General features: G+C 42.6%; 5 protein-coding genes across 5 annotated transcripts; 1 reads left to right on the top strand and 4 right to left on the bottom strand.

Annotated features, from left to right (window-relative positions):
• Positions 1-119: 119 nt before the first annotated feature.
• Positions 120-2,092, bottom strand: BCIN_05g03160 (hypothetical protein). Its single transcript, XM_001559908.2, has one exon. It carries the CDS (start codon positions 2,049-2,051, stop codon positions 276-278), a length of 1,776 nt encoding a protein of 591 aa, XP_001559958.1. The 5' UTR covers positions 2,052-2,092; the 3' UTR covers positions 120-275.
• Positions 2,093-5,525: 3,433 nt separating this feature from the next.
• On the bottom strand, positions 5,526-7,858 carry BCIN_05g03170 (hypothetical protein). Its single transcript, XM_024692946.1, has 8 exons — positions 7,555-7,858; positions 7,430-7,500; positions 7,252-7,365; positions 7,120-7,202; positions 6,999-7,066; positions 6,513-6,849; positions 6,087-6,412; positions 5,526-6,033 (listed from the first exon to the last, which is right to left on the bottom strand). The coding sequence occupies exons 1-8, from the start codon at positions 7,765-7,767 to the stop codon at positions 5,602-5,604; spliced, it is 1,644 nt and encodes a 547-aa protein (XP_024548728.1). The 5' UTR covers positions 7,768-7,858; the 3' UTR covers positions 5,526-5,601.
• A 612-nt stretch (positions 7,859-8,470) lies between these two features.
• On the top strand, positions 8,471-9,443 carry BCIN_05g03180 (hypothetical protein). The gene has a single exon (XM_024692947.1). The coding sequence runs from the start codon at positions 8,631-8,633 to the stop codon at positions 9,351-9,353; it is 723 nt and encodes a 240-aa protein (XP_024548729.1). The 5' UTR covers positions 8,471-8,630; the 3' UTR covers positions 9,354-9,443.
• Positions 9,444-10,016: 573 nt separating this feature from the next.
• On the bottom strand, positions 10,017-12,108 carry BCIN_05g03190 (hypothetical protein). The gene is made up of 3 exons (XM_024692948.1): positions 11,702-12,108; positions 11,553-11,641; positions 10,017-11,226 (listed from the first exon to the last, which is right to left on the bottom strand). The coding sequence occupies exons 1-3, from the start codon at positions 11,922-11,924 to the stop codon at positions 10,306-10,308; spliced, it is 1,233 nt and encodes a 410-aa protein (XP_024548730.1). The 5' UTR covers positions 11,925-12,108; the 3' UTR covers positions 10,017-10,305.
• A 2,969-nt stretch (positions 12,109-15,077) lies between these two features.
• BCIN_05g03200 (hypothetical protein) lies at positions 15,078-16,830 on the bottom strand. Its single transcript, XM_001559902.2, has one exon. It carries the CDS (start codon positions 16,694-16,696, stop codon positions 15,125-15,127), a length of 1,572 nt encoding a protein of 523 aa, XP_001559952.1. The 5' UTR covers positions 16,697-16,830; the 3' UTR covers positions 15,078-15,124.
• Between the last annotated feature and the right edge of the window lie 1,417 nt (positions 16,831-18,247).

Consider the following 18,247-nt stretch of genomic DNA (forward strand, 5'->3'; position numbering starts at 1 on the left):
TTAGTACTGTGACATTGTCTTTTAACTTGAATCTGATCGTAGTCGAAATTTGTGTCAACTCTTTTGACCTTCCCATCACTTCTTTTCATGGAAAGGTTGAGATGACATGCATGCATACATGTAGTCAAAACATTAATTCAATTAGGTTCGCTATTGCTCTCGCTGTTGCTTCCGTTCTTCCTTTTCCCGCCGGCTATTATATTCAGCAAGCACATTATTAAATATATACTAAAGGGCATCCAAGCCCTCTCAACCCAGACATTACCTCGCTTCATCTAATGAACGTTTTCTCTCAACCCACTCGTCCTCAAACTGTGTCCTGTCAAGACCAATGGCTCCTTTTGATTTTGAACATCATGCACCGCCTGTGCATTTCCATTTCCTGCACCATTTTGCAAGCCCGATCCAAGTCCTATCCCTCCATTCCCATGTTCCAATGCCTTTCTCACCGCGTCACCCACCCCCGTCGCCATCGCGCTATCTTCGCTTCCCCTTCTACTTCCCCCTCTGATGGTTCCGGCACCTCCAATCAGCAACCCCTTTATCCCGCCTCTTTTCCTCTCTGGTAACTCTTCGGAGCCGGCGCTACAGACGTATAATAAGTATTTTAGATTTGGAACCGTTTGCCTGATATCTAGGACACGAAGGCCTTGAGATTCGGCTAGTGCCTCTATGTTTTTATTGAGGAGGAATACGCCCCAGTCGAATCGAAAACGAATGACAGATTGGGGGTAGAGGGGGAAAATTCTTTGGCGGTCCTGTACGAGGGATATAGGGTCCTGAATGAGAGATCGCGAAGCATGCGGTGTAATGGGGTATGGGAGTGGAACTCCAAGATAGTATTGGAGATGATTGACTAATTGCGCGACATAGCCTAGAGCGGCGGCTACGACGTCCTCATCGGCAGAAGGGATATTATCGTCATCAGTGGTATTTGGGAGAGGGAGACCGCAAATTGTGAAGAGAAGAGGGTGAGAGGTGGGTTCGATGGGGTAGATTTCGATAAGTTCCTCACAAAGGCGACGACGATGGTCACGGATAAGGGACTTTGTGTTTGTGAGGAGAGTTTTGGAATTATTGAGATGCTCCTGAGCATTTTGAACATCGGTCTCGGCGGCAGATTGGACAGCGTAGCCGGAGGAAATGGCGGCGCGCCGTGAGGATATAGATGTTTCAAGGTCGCGCTGACGAATTTGGGATTGGTGGAGGAGTTTGCGGGATGTGGTAACATAGCGTTTGGCAAGGGCGAGAGACTCTTTGGCAACGGGGATATATGTTGATGGAGAAATATTGTTAGTAAGTATGTTGTTTATTTGAGAAGTTAGTTGTTCGCGCGTAGCTAGAGCATCTTGAATGGATTCATCGAGATTTGAGAGGCGCATCAATGCATTGTAGGAGGATGTAGGGAGCGCAATGCTAGGCCTTGGTCGAGGTGGTTTGGAAGTAAGATCAATAGTATATATGCCATCTACGAGCTGGAAAATAATCGAATTAGGTGGGAAAGGGTGATTTTCCAGTCGTCCTAAGAATTGCAATGACTGAAGGTTAACTTCCTCTTCGATCAGTGGAACGAAATCTTGTCGTTTAACCCATATTTTTACCGTAACAGTATCGAGTCGCGTCGTCGCAGGTCCGAATGAAGATAAATCAAAGGATCGAAAAGTAGGATTCATTGCTTTCTCTACAACTTCGCTGATATATATCGGATCATCCTGTCCCTCGCAATGCAATGTGACGAAGCTGTCTGCCATTCGACTATCCCTTACATCCTCCAATTTCTTCTGTCTTATAGACGGACTTGCCCCTACCCAATTGGAACTCGATCTCCTAGTTCTCGCAGAAGGTCGTAGATCTCCGGATGATTGCGCATGATGCAATTGTGACTCGCGGCGTAAAGCCTCGAGCTTCTGTGGTGATTTGTTTAGACCTGCATCGTCGATTGTTTTCCCCCGAGGACGAGAAAGAGTCAGATTCCGGACGTATATACCTTGTAAGTGTCGCAGTTTCCGATTTTGAGGTAGGATCAATGGCCGCGAAGCCTCGGAACTCATGGTGTTGATGATTTGGTGTCATGGAGCTGGTTGATGCCATCTATTCGCATTGACGGAAGATGGTTGTCGAGACCAAGCCTTGACCAATCTAAACAAGGCTGAGTGTCAGCCTTGTTGTCAATGGATCTTTGCACGAGCTCTCATAAATGTTGATTGATTCTCAACAGTGTTACGACATCGATTAATTGCATTGAATTTTGATTTTTGTGCCTCATCTGGTGTATGATGATTTGTTTGCACTGGAGTATCAACACCGTCGAAGCCATCCAGCATTCCTTTTGTCAAATGGCTCAAGTGTCTGTATGCTCTCATGCGTCTGGAGTAACAAATTGCTCCCAGTGACAGCATCGAAGAAGCATCGTCATTTCAATTCTTGAGGCCTGCAAGCTGCCATGGCCCACGACTCAGTCGTCATGTGAAGTTTTGCAAATCAAAATTATGCTATAAAAATGCACTTGCATCTCTTACATTTCTTATATTTCTCTCGTAAGCAGATCCAATACTTCGGTAAGGTTAGGATTGCCAAGTTGGAAAAAAATGGCCAACACTTTTGACTGCTCGTAATTGTTTCATGTACTTTGAAAATATTGTAATAAAATGGTCGCTTAGAAGCGATTTATATTAAATGTTTACTATTGAGTAATAGTAGATAGAACTTTTTGGGGTAATTGATTCTTAATGCTTACTGTTTTTGGTGCTTGTTGTCTGTTGCTATACATGATCCTCTACGTAAGCGAAATAGATATGGATTTGAACACATTCGAAAAGTCTTTACAAGTCAATTAATTCTTCTTAAAATTTAACAGAATCTGTTCTGTTCCAAGACCAAGTTGAATAAAAGCTAAATCTCTGTTTCGTCTTTTCGAACTTCATAATTTCATTTGCAGTCGATTTGTGGTTTCATTTAATTATTGAGATTAAAGTACTCACTAGATTTCGCTGGTAGCTTTGAAAATAGTTTCCCACTCTCTCTAATTTAAGATATTGAATTTGATTAGAATATTGAAATATTTTCAGATTTTAAATTGCTTTTGGAAATTCACAGCCATCTTGTTGGACTATATTCCGGACTATTGAATACTTATATATATCCCTCCTATTACTACAGTCTCTTCCCCTCTCTATCCAAATCCCCCCAAAATATCAAAAAGTCTGTGCCAGTTATAATGTCGTATCCCTCCCGAAGGGTTTCTTCACCCTGTAGTACTTCGAATCCATTCCGAAAGGATGTCGTCCTTGTTCCAACTCCAATTCCACTGCTACTAGAACAGCATTATATCCAACCTTCTCCCGCTGGTTCTTCAATCGATATATAAATCCCTCCTGTTGCGTAATACTCCTCTTCATTTCATTCTGCTGGTGCTATCCTGCCAATAGTGGGACCAAAAGAAGGGTACATACAACCAAAAGAGATGTATGGTAATGTATGAGCATGGTGATGATCTTTTCGTTCCATTTATTCTAATTAGTAAGTCTAAAACTGTGAAGTTCCGTCTAGTTTATGTAACAGCGAGACACGTGATGGCACCTGTAGTGTGAAAGATTGTCTGGTAGCACCAACTCTAAGTGTTAATTAACTTCGCACAAGTCTTCCTTACTTCAAAAGTTTAATCCTCTAAAATATGAACAACTTAAAAATCCGTAGTTATTATCCATTCATCACTGTCTCGGCCAACATTCTCGAGATTCGGACTCTCATTGCACCCTCAGTCAACATCCTCGAAAACTCAGACCTCCGTCAACCCACGCATCAAATTATCACCATGGCCATCTCGATCTTCAAAGTTTTTCCCAGCTGCCTCCACAATAATATTCTATTCTTGACCGTCCCATTTGTCATTGTCGGCAGATTCTACCAAATTCAACGAAAATGGTCCATTATCGAGCAATTTGAAAAATTGATAAAAGAAAAGCAAATGACATGCGCCGTGGAGCCAGCGGAACTTCACCAAGTTATCAATGAAGCTTGCCGCCGATTGAGAAAGCATAGCGAGAGATTTCCAGAATTGAAAGGACTGGCTGGATCGACGAAGAACATTGAGTCCACAATTTTCTTCAACTTTGACAGCAAGGTCGCTGTTGGTACGAGAAGGACACGGAAAACGTAGCACCCACGAATATCGTAGGTCCTGTATGTCTAATTGTATTCTGTCTAAAGAGCTAGCTACGTATTGAAAGTAGTAAGCCTTATAAAGGCTTACAGAAAGAGCTAGTCTCTTTCGCATTCGCCTAGGGCTTTATTAAAGTTGCTATATTACAGTTGCAATTGAATTGAAGTTATTCACTCCGTTCACACAGTCGCCGTTAAGGGCATGCGGCGTATTTAGGCTCTCGTACCAGATCATTTGGGATCAAATTTTTGAGGCCACACGGCGATAGGTTCATTTACAAACAGCATCCATTCTTAAACACCTGCCAACTGTGACGAAAGTGCCAAAAAGTGAGAGATTATATTTTCCATACTTGTGTAGCTCCCATGAATGATTCTCTCTAGTGTAGGCTTCAAAGAATTTATTTTGCCAGCATTTATTATGCATAAGTCTGACGAAAATTCCAATGATCCCACAATGATAACCCAGAAGAAGTGAACCATGGGAATCAGAAGTGGAACTCTGACATTCAATTTACACAGATCAATCATGGTACCGGTTCATGGCGCTTCAATCTTTGTTCTTCAACGATGGCAGCCCCAAGAAGTCCCCAAGTAACATATTACTAAAACGCTATAATCAGTAGGGCTTTAAAAGCAAATAAGCACCGCACTTGTATTATTTGAAGCACAAGCACGCTGGAGTCATACTGGTTAAGCGTTTGATTTCTGTTAAAGTACCCGTCATGCCTTTCGGAACAATTATGGAGTTTTCGGCCGTTGAGGAGGGTTCTTATAATCAAGCCCCATTGCAATCGAGGGACTGAAAGGCAACTGCCGAAACCCAGAGCAATAGGACCCAAGTGCCTTTCCTTATTGCAGTGTTGCTTTGGTTTGCAGAGCCGCTGAGTGCTGTTGTAAACAAGCGTCACTATGGACGAGGACCAATAAGGAACTGCTGAAACCGTGGGACTTATATATCCAATTCTTGCCCAAGCACTTGTCGGAATTATCGGATTGTTGTAACAGACACAGACATTAGAATAGTATATAACGTATTCTGTATGCGCCCCATTATGGCGATATATATATATATACTACATCACATATTCCAATGTATTTTATTGAAATTCATATTATTAAAATTCTTTAGTTTTGAATTGAATATTGGATATTACTAGAAAGATATAAGTTAAGTCTTTAATGTCAATTATTATACTACTAGCCTAAGGTATTCAATAGTCCAGACTGTAGTCCAACGATATAAGGTTTTGAATATCCAAAAGCAATTAAAAATCTAAAAATGTTTCAATGTTTCAATCAAATTCAATATCTCAATGATTCGAATGTTCTAATTGGTTTGGAGACTTGATAATCTTCAGTGTTGAATTACAATCCAGACTATTGAACACTCCATACTAGCCTACACTACTCATATCATCTTTGGAAATACTAAACTATTTACTCATTCCTCTTGACGAGTATCATAGGGCCCTTGTATACATGTCGTGCTTTAAAGTAATAGTAAATAAGAGAGACGCTAAAAGCACCAACAAACATAACTGAAGACCAATTCATGTTCTCGAGCGTCACTGGAAGAGTCAGTGGCCAGAAAGCAAAGAACCAAAATGGTGTTAGGAACATCAGCGCTCCGATGTTAATAGCCATCCCATATTTTCCAAGAGACCATCTCCGGTTAGGTAAAGGTCCTTGAGTGCGCCTCCAAATTAGACAGCTGATGGTGATATAGTAAGATGAGAGAATGGAAACAACACCAAGAGAATTGATAGCATTGAGTGCAAATGCCGAACCTAGGTTGATGAGTGATAACAAACAGCTCACAAAGATCGATACGCATACTGCTCGAAGAGGAATATTCAAACCGGGTGAAATCTATCTCATAGTTTAGAACGAAATACGCACAAAAATGACGAGAGAAGTATTACCTTAGATAACCAGCCGGAAGCAGGAAGGCCCTGATCTCTAGAAAAAGACCAAATTTGTCTGGATGTGGTAGCTACCTCGCTGACGCAGCAAGATAAAAGCAAGATGATCAAAAGTGTAACCATAATATTGGTCGCAGTGTAACTTTGAGTGGAGTTATAGAATAACTGGATGAAGGGCTCTCCAGTTTTACTGTTAAGAATACCTTCTACGTCCCCGATACAAAAGATCAAGGTGAGGATCATGAAAAATGTCATGGCAGCATTTGGTGCGATGGACCACATAATAGCTCTAGGAATTGCGATAGATGCATCTTGGATTTCTTCAGCTACAAGACTCACATGTCAGCATATTGATCGGTGGCTGCGACCATTGCTAAGTGCTAACTGGCCAGTGATCAGTGTAACAGAGGGACCTGGGTTTCTTACACATGTGAATAGAGCAATCAAAACCAACCAAAGCCCCGAAAGGTACCGTCAAGCCAATCATAGCTGATAATCCTTTACTTGGCCAACCGCCTTCATTTGTGAAAGTGAGTAAAACATCCGAGGCGTGACTGAGATTAGGGGTTAAAACCCAAAGAGGAATGGTAATAGCTAACATGCCGAATACGTGCAGGGCTAACATCACACTTTCAATCATAGGCAAATGCGAAGATGCCGAAGTGTTGAAGATGACGGAAAATGCAAGCACAGCAATAGTGAGCAAAGTGCCATGGTAACTTTGCCCTACATAATCCTCGACATTCAAAGCGATGAGACCTTGCTACAATACCAGGTAGTCAGCAATTGCTCATTACGAAGAGCTCCCGCGTAGACATAAATAGTAAATCTTTATGTAAGTGAGAAAACAAAAGATGAATTGCGATGCAGAAATTTAAGAACGATTAGTGTGCAGAGACCGATTGTGCTTACGATAATGAGGGCGACCATGAAGCAAACCCCGGCCAAGTAAAGTTGCCATCCAACAGCGGAAAGCCAGCCTAGATATGTTTAGTTTTTGATATGCCTATTTTGACAACTAAAAATGTCTTACCGACGAGATAGCTGAGAAACTTTTGAATCTTGGGTGGCGCAAATTCTGATACCCAGTGATATTGGCCTCCGGCAGTAGGCGATCTAACCATCAATACATGAGCCTTAAAAGCGTGCGGGATATCCTACTCACATGGAAGCCATCTCGGCGATACTGGCGTATACCAGACTCATACCAAATGTCCCAACAATGAAGCCCCAGAACATATCGGCAGTTCCTCCATCTTCCAGAGAGTAAGCGAATAGTCTAGACTATAATTAGAAATCACTATTCTCATTCATGTATGAGATGGAGTTATCCGGTTTCTTACGGAAGTAGTATTTCCCAACTTGCTATAGCGGTACTTGATAACCCCAACATGTTGATGAATTTGAAGTTTCGCTATGGCAAAAGTTAACAATGTATTTGAGCGCCATTTAATAAATGATATATTACGCGCAGTTCCTGCTTCTTCCCTAGGACATCCATATCATGCTTGTCTGATTGAGTACCTCGCCATTTCTCCGCAACCTGTCCAGGGATATCATCAGTTCTATATTTCTCCAAGTCTTGGCCGTTAGATTTCGTGATGGGAGATTCTAAGGTAATGAGCTCGCGGGTTGCGAAGCTAGTGCCATTTTCTTTGCTCATCGTGTAGGTCATGGTCATTCTCAACTATCGAGGACCCAACGGTGAAATCAAGTGCAACGGGCGTTATTGTACTTTTATGTAGCTATTGGGGAGCAAGATAAGATAATCCGAAAATGAAAAGCACACATACTTAATATGCGATTCAAAAATCATTGCGATAAGAGCCTGGTGCAATATGAGGCTCTGCAGGCGCAACAGCCGCTAGAAATAGAGATAAAGAGTGTTGGATCTGTCACAGCAATCTCGAACTAAAGCAATCTGCAATATTTGAGGTGATCATTTCCATTCTGGACTGTCATTGCATTCTTACACATCATCCTAAAATTCAACTCGACGAAGAGTACAGGGCCAATTATTTGCTAGATTCGGAACCGAGATATCACGGTAGAACTAACTTCCTATCTTGTGAATTTGGAAATGCAGTGTTTGTTGTCTGTTCTTCAACCAATCATTTGAAATACATTACATCAAGATGCGGCTTACCTGCTTGAAGAATTCATTGATGCTCTGCATATGTGTGGGGTTTCAATCCTCTGAATGCCTCTGTCTAAACTCCCTTGATGATCGCCTCACTGGCTTGCTTGCTCGGTAAGCGATTATCACATGTAGATTTGTGTGACAGGACGCTAATACACACATTTGGAATTTTTCCTGCTGCAGCAAAATTACCTTGAGCATAAGCAAAACTGTAGGGTGATCCATGTCCCTATCTCAATTCCCTGATAAGATTTAATATATATATACCCCAGACTCAATAATGACATCGACAGTTAGATACACCACAACCGGAATATCCACTCGATAGACGAAAAGCAGTTAGATTTCTCATCCATCAATTTACCCATAAGACTCAGAGTACTGTCTTCTACTCCATCCCAGCTATGGCGACTATAGATGCAGGCTCTATGGCGGGACTCGAAACTTTCGAGGGCATCAATATCGATTACGAAAAGGCCTATCAAAACAACAAATTCAAAATCGCTTGTGTTACGAAGGCTAACTCTATGCTCCCTTCTGGATCCAGGGTTCTTGATGTCGGTTGTGGAACCGGAATTCCAGTTTCACAAATGTTATCTCAAGCCGGTCTAGATGTTGTCGGCTTCGACATATCTCCTAAAATGGTGCAGCTTGCTCAAAGTAGAGTTAAGGGAAGCTTCTCTGTAGCCAACATGGCTGAGTACGAAGTTGAGGAGGGAAATTTTTCGGGGATCTTCATGATCTTTGCCCATCTCCAGATGTCGTACGCTGCCGTTCATGCCGCAGTATATAAATATGCCAGAGCGCTTCAGCCTGGGGGGATTATCGTTTTTGGACAATCACCAGCTGATCACCATGTCAAAGAAGAGTCCGCGTATGATGTGACTAGGACCTACGTTGAGGACTACAATGTCCCCTTTATGGGAGAACCGTTGCCAACATTTTTGATGAGCGCAGAGGGCCAAAGGAACTTTTTCCGATCTATGGGCCTGGAGATCGTGAGCGAAACAATTGATTTATTCCAACCAGACAACCCAAGGTGCGATCCAGAAATGCAGCAGTATATTATTGCGAAGAGATCAGGTGCTGGACCCATATCACAACCACTGCCCCTTCCTAAGGCGTAATAGCTGCAATTCATCTCATGTATTCCCGTGGCGGAATAGTAGTACGATTTGAATCAATTACTGTCTCTACTGTTATGAGTGAATGAGCCATGATATAAGAATTGATTTTGTTTGCTCAGAAGACTTGACATACGCCAAGTTATTATTTAGGGTGTTCTAAGCCAAGAGTTTAGGTTTGGATAGACCCGATAAGCGAACTCAGAAGCCGAAACAATTTCTTCACAAGTCCAGCAGTAAGATTCGAAGCATTACGAGTACATAAATTGAGTATTGTTTGGGTAACTTTCAGATCCCAAATCGATTGGTACTTCTAACGCCGTTGTTATTTCAACCAATTGCCGAATTAAATCAGTATTCAAACCCCATGTATGGAAACCAGTGCGTGCCCGGTTTTCTGAGTCTAAAGAATCAATATCGTACGATGATAACATCCGGCTAAATTGCTTTTGTGTCGCAGTAGTTCAATAGTGAGGGGTATGGATGGTTGGTGGGGTCGTATTATCTATCACATTGCTGTGCCTCAATCCACGTATGCAGGCTCGCAGGGAATGCAAAATGGCTCCAAAAGATACAGGGGGTTTGGACGCGACGTGATTTTGGAGTAGTATTGATCGGACATTCGATAACTTTTGCAAGAATTAGTTTCTCGTTGGCTGAGCTTGCTGGAAAAAAGATGAATTGAACTTGTTTCTTCTTGAATTATATGATAGGTTATGAAATAATGGCTTCGTGATTAGCCGTTGCATGTTTGGGTATCTCCTCTGATTAGGCGTCCCTAAAGACGCCCTCCATATAGTCTCTACAGGTATTCCAATGTCCAAAAAATTCTCCGTCGCGAATTAAATTATATACAAAAGAAGTGAAAATTGCCATGAAGACGGGATGACAAACTTTAAGCGAAATTGTGCCACAGCTCACATCGCCTTTGAGTCCAAACACCATTCATTATTCCCTACCACAGTTCATCCGGCTGATCATAATCGTATTTTCTTCTCGCAATTCTATCTTCGGCCTGCTCTTCAATATATCTCTTCTTGACAGACGCTGGCATTTCCGGTGGCACATAGGGTTTAATAACCCATTTCTGATCAGCGTGGTCTTGTCCGACTCGAGGTTCGTCGTATGGACTTATCTCTGGAGACTGGTAACCCATTCGTGGCCCTTGTTTTTGACGCTCGATAGCAAGCTCTTCTTGCGCTTCTTGTAATTGTTGAATGTGTGGATTCCCAGCTTCTGTAGAGGTAAGTGACGGAATCCTTTGCAGAGGGTAATATGTAGGTGAGATGTGTGGATTAGTTTGATGGTATTCGCCAGGGCCTCGAGGATGACTTGGGGGATATGTTGGGCTAAAGCGATAACTATTAATTGTGTTTTGACCTGGACTCATCGTATTCCCCTTGAGGCCACGCAGGCTTTTGAGACTAGATGCGAATGACAGAGGCGACTTTGGAGTGGTCGGAGGAGGCGGAAAGTAAATGCCGTTATTGCTGTTATTACTGCTTTTGCGACCTTTCCGCCTCCGATCCTGAGAGTCTTCTTGATCTGGAAAGGTAAATGCAGTAGGGGAGCTGCTTGTGGCAAAGAATCGATTCGGCCGGTGTCGAAATCCAACATGATAGGGGTATTGATAGTGCGGTGGATTTTCAAGGGCACGCCGGCGTCGTCGTCTCGAGCGAATGAGGTAGATGGCTAATGCGGTGCATATAAGAACGAATGGGATGGTCAGGGATAAGGCGAGGATAAGTCCCAGCTTGTGATCTTTCTTGTCTCCTTCTGCACTCGGTATCGTGGAGGTTATGTTGAAAGTATGCGAGACGATAGATTGGCTGGTTGGTATAGTGGTGTTTCCGTTATCGTTGAGAGTCCCGGGTTCCTGCCAATTTGTCAGTATGCCCAACGTGAGTTTATTCGACCAGGAATGTTAAATCCGAAAACCTCATGGAGTAAATGATGTTACTTCATGCTTTCGCGCATTTTTTCACTTAACATACTGAAACGAGTGAAGAGATGTGTGGTAATGACGAAATGGTAGAAACATGAACGTGTACAAAAACAAGATTTTTCTTTATACCCGTCCAACATGTTCGCATGAAGCTTTTCATGGCCCGCCTTCACAAATATGCCCGTGATACAATGCACAAATGATAACGACAGCGATCTAATGTCTTGGAAGTAAGTAGATTAATTTGGCATGCTTACAAGTAGTAGATAAAATACAGGAGATACAGATAATGAAAAGGCGTATGTCTGAACTGTCCAGTTTAGTGACGTATTTCCATCATAGGATTCTGTGATATTAGCATTAGTAAGTGACAATGATTACAGCAACATGGAAACAATCATCTTACCCAAGAGGGCTGGACCCTTAGAGTATCCGCTTCTATCCGAGTTTTGATTCCATAGTGCGATTGTGTAGTTTCTAAGATTCGTTTCCCACGATAAGATTTGCTGAGTTCCAGTCACCCAGACCGGATTTTGAGTCGCCTCTGCACTCGGATTGACGAATTCTCCGGGAGACGACATCGATGAGACTATCAGCACCAGATTAATGAAGATGAGCCAACACAGCATTTCACTCTTGTGCCTGCCGATTGCGATTTCACATATCGGATTTATCGAGATACTAAAGAAAGACGTAGAATATAGAACTGGGTCTGTGCTACCATGCCAACCTATATATGATATATCAGATCCATTGGAAAGAAGATGCGGAAGATTTTCAATTAAACCATGTATGTATTGATCTAGGTATACCTGAGCGTTGGGGGCTTTTGATGCGAAAAAACAAAAAAAGTCGCAGGTATTGTTACGAGGATCAGCGGGATGACACCACGACATACAGCCTAATCAGTGGACTCAACCAAACTGTCGGGTCGTTCCCAAAGTTTATGAGCCTCTCATTGGACGCGGATAAAATAGCCATAAGCGCGCACTACTTCACTAAAGAATTATTGGGTGTGGACGGCCCCAGTATACTGAATGCATGAAAAGATAAAAAGCCTATCAGGATGGCCTAGAAGGAGGCAATGAGTAGGGCTCGAAGAGCCGTTTTCACTTGACCGGCAGTTTACTGCGCCTAGATGAACAATTTAATTGGACGCGGGATACGGAAGAACATGAGCAAGTAAAGCAGATCTGCCAATCGTATCAAAGAACATTTTGGGGGAAAAGATCTAGGCGATCGCCGTTGTAGCAACTCTCTCCAAACTCATCTGAACAATGATTATGTATCCCATGGCACAACAAAACGATATGCAAGAAGAAGCACTCGATAATGATGATGCCCTGGCAGATACAAAATATGCAAAGCCTGGGTAGAGGATATCAGTCATGCTTTGCTAAGTAGGTGTAAGTGGAATGAGAATATCACGACAAAACGAACAAGTATGGTAAAAGGCAAAGACGCAGAGGTGGCAGTTAGGAAGGTGGAAAATGTCCAGCCCCTCGATAAGCCGATATCGATAGAATCACCAATAAGGGAGTTCAGACAATCTAAATCCTTGTTGTTGTTGTTGATGTTGTTGGAAGGAGATGCTGATCACATGCATGTTAAATTGATGGTGACTCCCGTTCGCTTGGCACGAACCACCCACAGCAGTCCCACACTTCCCCACGCACGCTTCACCACGCTTCACGCTTCACCATATTTCACCACACCCTCTCGTACCTCGTCCCGACATTCACGATCACATCCTTTCCGTTTCATTCAAATGCTACGACACTATAGGCAGACATCGACGAGTTAGGGAAACTTGATTTTTGATGCCATACTGTGCCCTAGACCATGCACAGTACCAAGAGACTATCTGCGGCCCGTCCTGTTGATAAGCACTTAAATTCCTCCGCCATATTAACCGGAAGCAAGGCTCCTTTCAATCTTCAATGAATGATACATCTGATGTTGAATATTCATAGGATATCATCGGCTGATGTTTTACCAAAGTGACAAGTGGAACTTTCCAAGGCCGTTGCAGCGTGGGTATCTATTGATCTGAATGTGTGATTTATTTCCAATCGTACATGTACATGCCGAGGTGTTCGCTTCTATTTCGCTTCAATAATTTCCGCGTATTGCTCCTTGTTGATTCTTTCTTCCGAGGCGGCTCTCGTGAATCTTTGGGTTACATTGCATTCTTTTTGACAATATTTGATAATGCCGTTTTCTGCTTCCCTGAATTGCGTACGCCTATTGACGTGCTTCTACCACGAGATCAAATTGTGAACCTTCGAGGGCCTTGCGATTGATACATCGATTGGACGTGTCCCCTCAGCTGTTTTCTTACCCCTCTTCATTTGTTTCATGCTTCCTCCATGAGAGGATGCGTGCAATTCAAAACAGCAGCTACTTGACGAAAACTTCAAATCTACTAGCAAGCGCAGTCATAAGTCTACCCCGTAAATGCTGTGAGGCACAGGCAATAGCTTTATATTTACATGCACTGCAAGTGTGAATGGCACAAAGCCATGGCAGTGGCAAGGAATAGAATCACCGTGATGAGATGGATGACCTTTCAGTCACACAATTGATGGACTACTTCAATCTGGATAGATCGGCATACCTATCAATAGCCGATATCGTATGGGTTGTGTAACATCAGAACCCTACTTTCAACCGCGATCCAATCTATTCCATTCATTCCCTTCAGTGGTGTGAATATTATTCTCTCTTTCTTTTGACTTCGGCCCTTACCATATCATACCATGTATTCAAATTTATTTACGCATCTGCCTGGAATCTATCAACAATGCACCTTCTCTTACTCACAATCTAATATTTCAGTGAAAAGGGTTGCTACTTATCTTTGAAACTCGAATGATCAACTGAAACTTCATTCACTCACCCAGACCGCTTTTGGGAGACTTCGAAATCGGAGAAGCTCATACGTTGTTCTTATCTCATCTTTTCGCTCCCACCGCAAAATATTACTATAATCAAACACAGCAGCGCAAATCATTTAATTATAATTCAAAACAAACTCTCTTCTCCAACAACAAACATAATCAGATGGCTTAGTGGTAGCGCACTGGGTTTTTCACATCCCCTCAAACGGGACCTCTGCTTAATGTCCGAAGACTTGTTTGTTTGATAACTCAGTTCGTCTGGTTTGGTTCCAGTCTCCGAACGCGCTACCTAGGAGAGATTGAATTTTTACCATTTTATTCTCTATTTTTACCTGAGAATATTTTTTGGACCCAATGATTAAATTAATAGCGGAGGAAGATCTCAGGACAAAGAGATGGTTCCACTCAAGATTCGACCGGTTGAGTTTCGAGACACATGGTGAACAATCTGACCAGTGAATGTGTCATTATCTTCGAGCAAATCGATATGTTTGCAATTTAAGCTAAGGATGAAAACTTTTATCAAGGTGGAACTTGTTGTGCGTCTCGATCCTACTAGTCAATCTCTTCAAAATTTAACAATAATAGCTAGAAATTCTCAGAATTCTTTCCTGACAGTTGATGGGATAGTCAAAAAACACAATTGCTTCAACTATAAATATTTTGATGATGATAACGCATGATTTATGAGAGAGCTTTGTGACAAAAAAAAATGTGTCGTTCGATGCGTCAAACTTGGGTTCCGAATTGGAAATGAATCCTTCCAGCATCTTCTAAGAATGGTGAATATAAATTTGCAAATATATATTGCACCTCACTTTGTTTCAAGGTTATCAAGGAGAGGACCTCAAACGGTAGACAATGCAATCAGCTCCAACAAGATGCCCTGTGTATGTTTTCTACTATAATCTTAAATCACATTCAAGTCATCAAACAATTGCTCCCCCGCCTCTCAACCACGCCCTAACCCATGCTCTAACCTCCTTATCCCCAACCCCCTTCATATCCACCCCTCTTCCTTTTAGGTCACCCCTCCTCACATCTTCCCAAATTCCACACGTTTCGTCATACCTCTTCCCACTCCACAGTTCCCACATACAAATCCCCAACGCATACAAATCGTCTTCTTTGGTCGCTTTCCTATCCCTTCCTTTCATCCACTCATTTGCCCGATTTGGGGAAACTATCCTGCCGTTGAGGATTGGTGTCCATTGTTCTTCTTTTTCACGATCAACTGAAGTTTGAGAAGAAGAGTCTGAGATAAATAGAGAATCGTGGAAATTGCTAAGTTTAACACTGGCTTGATCTTTCGAATTCCCAGAAGCGCAGAGCAGAAAATTCGAAAGATAGATATCGCCATGCACAATTCCCTTTCTATGCAACTCCGACACAACCTGACGCATGGACTCGGAAATCTTTTTTCGCTGGATGGGTAGATATAATCGAGGAGTTAGAGGCATTTCTTGCGCAATTATGAGACCGAGTGTGCCGTTTTGGTAACAGCTGGTATTTTCGGGAATGGAAACAGTCCCGTGTATAGTCACGCCGCAGGAGCCGGCGGCAAGATGCATTTGTAATTCTTGAGGCTTGACGCCCGATTTGTATAAGAGGGAGTGAGAATGGAAAAAGTGAAAGGTGGTTGTTAGTGTGGCGGCAAAGGGAGTCGGGTTTATGAATGGAGTGATGGTTTCGAGAGGATGATTTGGGGGCTTCCAGTATGATTCGGCTTGGTATGTTGAGTCTGAGACACTGGGAGTTTGAGGCTGAGTTAGGTGTGCTGAAGTCGTAGGTTTCTGCGAAGAGGTATGTGAGGTTGGATTTAAAGGCAGCTTGGGCGTGTATGTTATAAACGAGGGGGCTTCGTAATTGTGACTTTGAGGTTGCCATTGCGTGCTGATAATATCGCTTCGTGATGCTGAGTTTGGAGCTTCTCGTTGATATGGCGAAGATTCCGTGCTGTTCAGTATTTGAGATTGCCAAGACGCTGTATTGTTATTTTGTATTGCATTCTCCGCAGTCCTTTGATAAGCCGATGCATTGTAGCGATTAGGCCACCCTCCTGAAATTGATGCCGGGCACATCTCGATCAAGTTACTCGCAGTAGATACCGGGGTTCCGTTGTCTTGTACTGTGTTTATCCACGCCAAAGAGCCATGGTTTCCGTCCTCAGCGACTGGTTTTGATGAAGGCGGGGGTGGAAACGATCGTGAGAGACTTGGAAGCCCCATTTCCTGGTTGAGATCCCTCGAAAATGGTGGATGAGAATTGTAAGACAATGGGGCAGAGAGTTCTTGATATCTTTCATTTCCAGCCATCCATTGCGGAGCCCAAGCAGGCGACGAAGAGCCTACAAATGAGTTGGAGGGATTCGCTAAGTCCAAACAACCCAAGTCTCCCCACAACTGAAAGTCTTCATCCGAAATGAGGGGGTTGTCAAGGCCCAATGGTGCATTGTTATGGTAAAAATTGCGGTCGCTTGGTAAAGAAAAGGGGTGATCCATATTTTGCTGTATTCTTTCGCATCAAGAAATCCTAGGGGTCCGCTATGGAGAATCGGGTTTGTGCTTTATGGTCTAGCTGGGATTTAACGCCTATATGAAGTCTTCAGTTTGAAGCTGCGACCAGAAATTTGACCTGAAAAGAAGAATTTTTCCTCTCTTTCTTTCCCTGTTTCTCTTTTAGGTAGTGGTGGCGAGGTTTTTGTAATCGTCTCGGGCACAAGTTCGCCATTACGCAACGACCTATGTTAGTCGTAGAGCGATATTTAGTTATTATGAGAAAAAGATCAGCAAAACGATAGGATTGAGATGGCCATCAGAAAAAATTGCTCATGGAATCATTGATGATGAATTACACTCGAGTTTCTAGACCTGTGAGGGAGCTTTCAGTTCAGAATTCACCAGCTCAAGAACTATCAATGCACAATATAGCTACCACAGAATATGGATAATCTCTGATTGTATTCACGTATGCCCTTGATAACTCGAATTCCTTCTCTAGCTTCAAATCATCGCCCTAAATATCCCATGGTATTGATTTGTACTGATTGCAAGGCAAGATTTGAGCATACCTTGGGCATCAATCTGAACACTGACATGCATCTTCATTGCATCTGTTTCCGATGGACGATAGCCGAACATGTATACGCATAGGAAATTGGGTATTAATGCCAATGGAGCAAATCATAAATCAAGTGAGAGATATCTTAGGGGTACGTACAAGTAAGATATCGGGATCATGTTCCTGGGATATCGGGCCTTAGGAGGTCGTGAAAGTGAAGAGTTTTCAGTGCTCATGAAGCAGCCACTTGGCTGTAGCACTTTGATGCCTAGAATCATCACTTGATTGGGATTAGAGATTTGCAGCAAGGTAATTCACAAAAATGAAATGGAAACACCTGTAGTTTAACTATTCATCAAGAACCAGAACTGTCCATTTTTGTCTCCGGTCTAGCCATCAAAATTAACCGTACTCCGAGCTCATGTCCTTTTCCCTCGCCAAAAAAAAAACTTCCATGTAAAGACCCAACCTTTTTATTTCTAAACGCCCCATCCAGCCTAATAATGTGAAGGGGATAATGCTACCCCTATTTTCATCTGTTCCATCATCGCCTCTGTTCGAGATGCTCCAGGTCTGTCTTTAAAGCATTCTACTAAAGCTCGTAACTAATTCTGCAACACCAACCCAAGAATAACGAAAACAATCCAAGCCCTATTTCATCTCAACCTACTAGCTGCCAGTTCAGAAGACCACAGAGGCGATATGACTCGTCTCAGTATACATGGCTCCCGAACGTGGAGGAGTGAATTTTTGGAGACAAAATAGGACCTTGGGTAGGATGTCATCGAGATGTGGGAGCGAGAGATCTTGCGTGCGATATTAACATGCTTTAAAGTAGAAAATCGATTGGTACATGGCTCCAAAAAGCTTATACCACAGTGGGGATAAGCATTTGAGAAAGAAACTGACAAAGGAAATGAGATGAAACGAGTGCAATTTATGTGTGTGTAAACGATAGGTTGTATGGATTTAATTCGATGACCTGCAAGCAA

Source organism: Botrytis cinerea, chromosome 5 (assembly GCF_000143535.2).
Source record: "Botrytis cinerea B05.10 chromosome 5, complete sequence".
In the NCBI taxonomy this organism is placed as follows: domain Eukaryota; kingdom Fungi; phylum Ascomycota; class Leotiomycetes; order Helotiales; family Sclerotiniaceae; genus Botrytis; species Botrytis cinerea.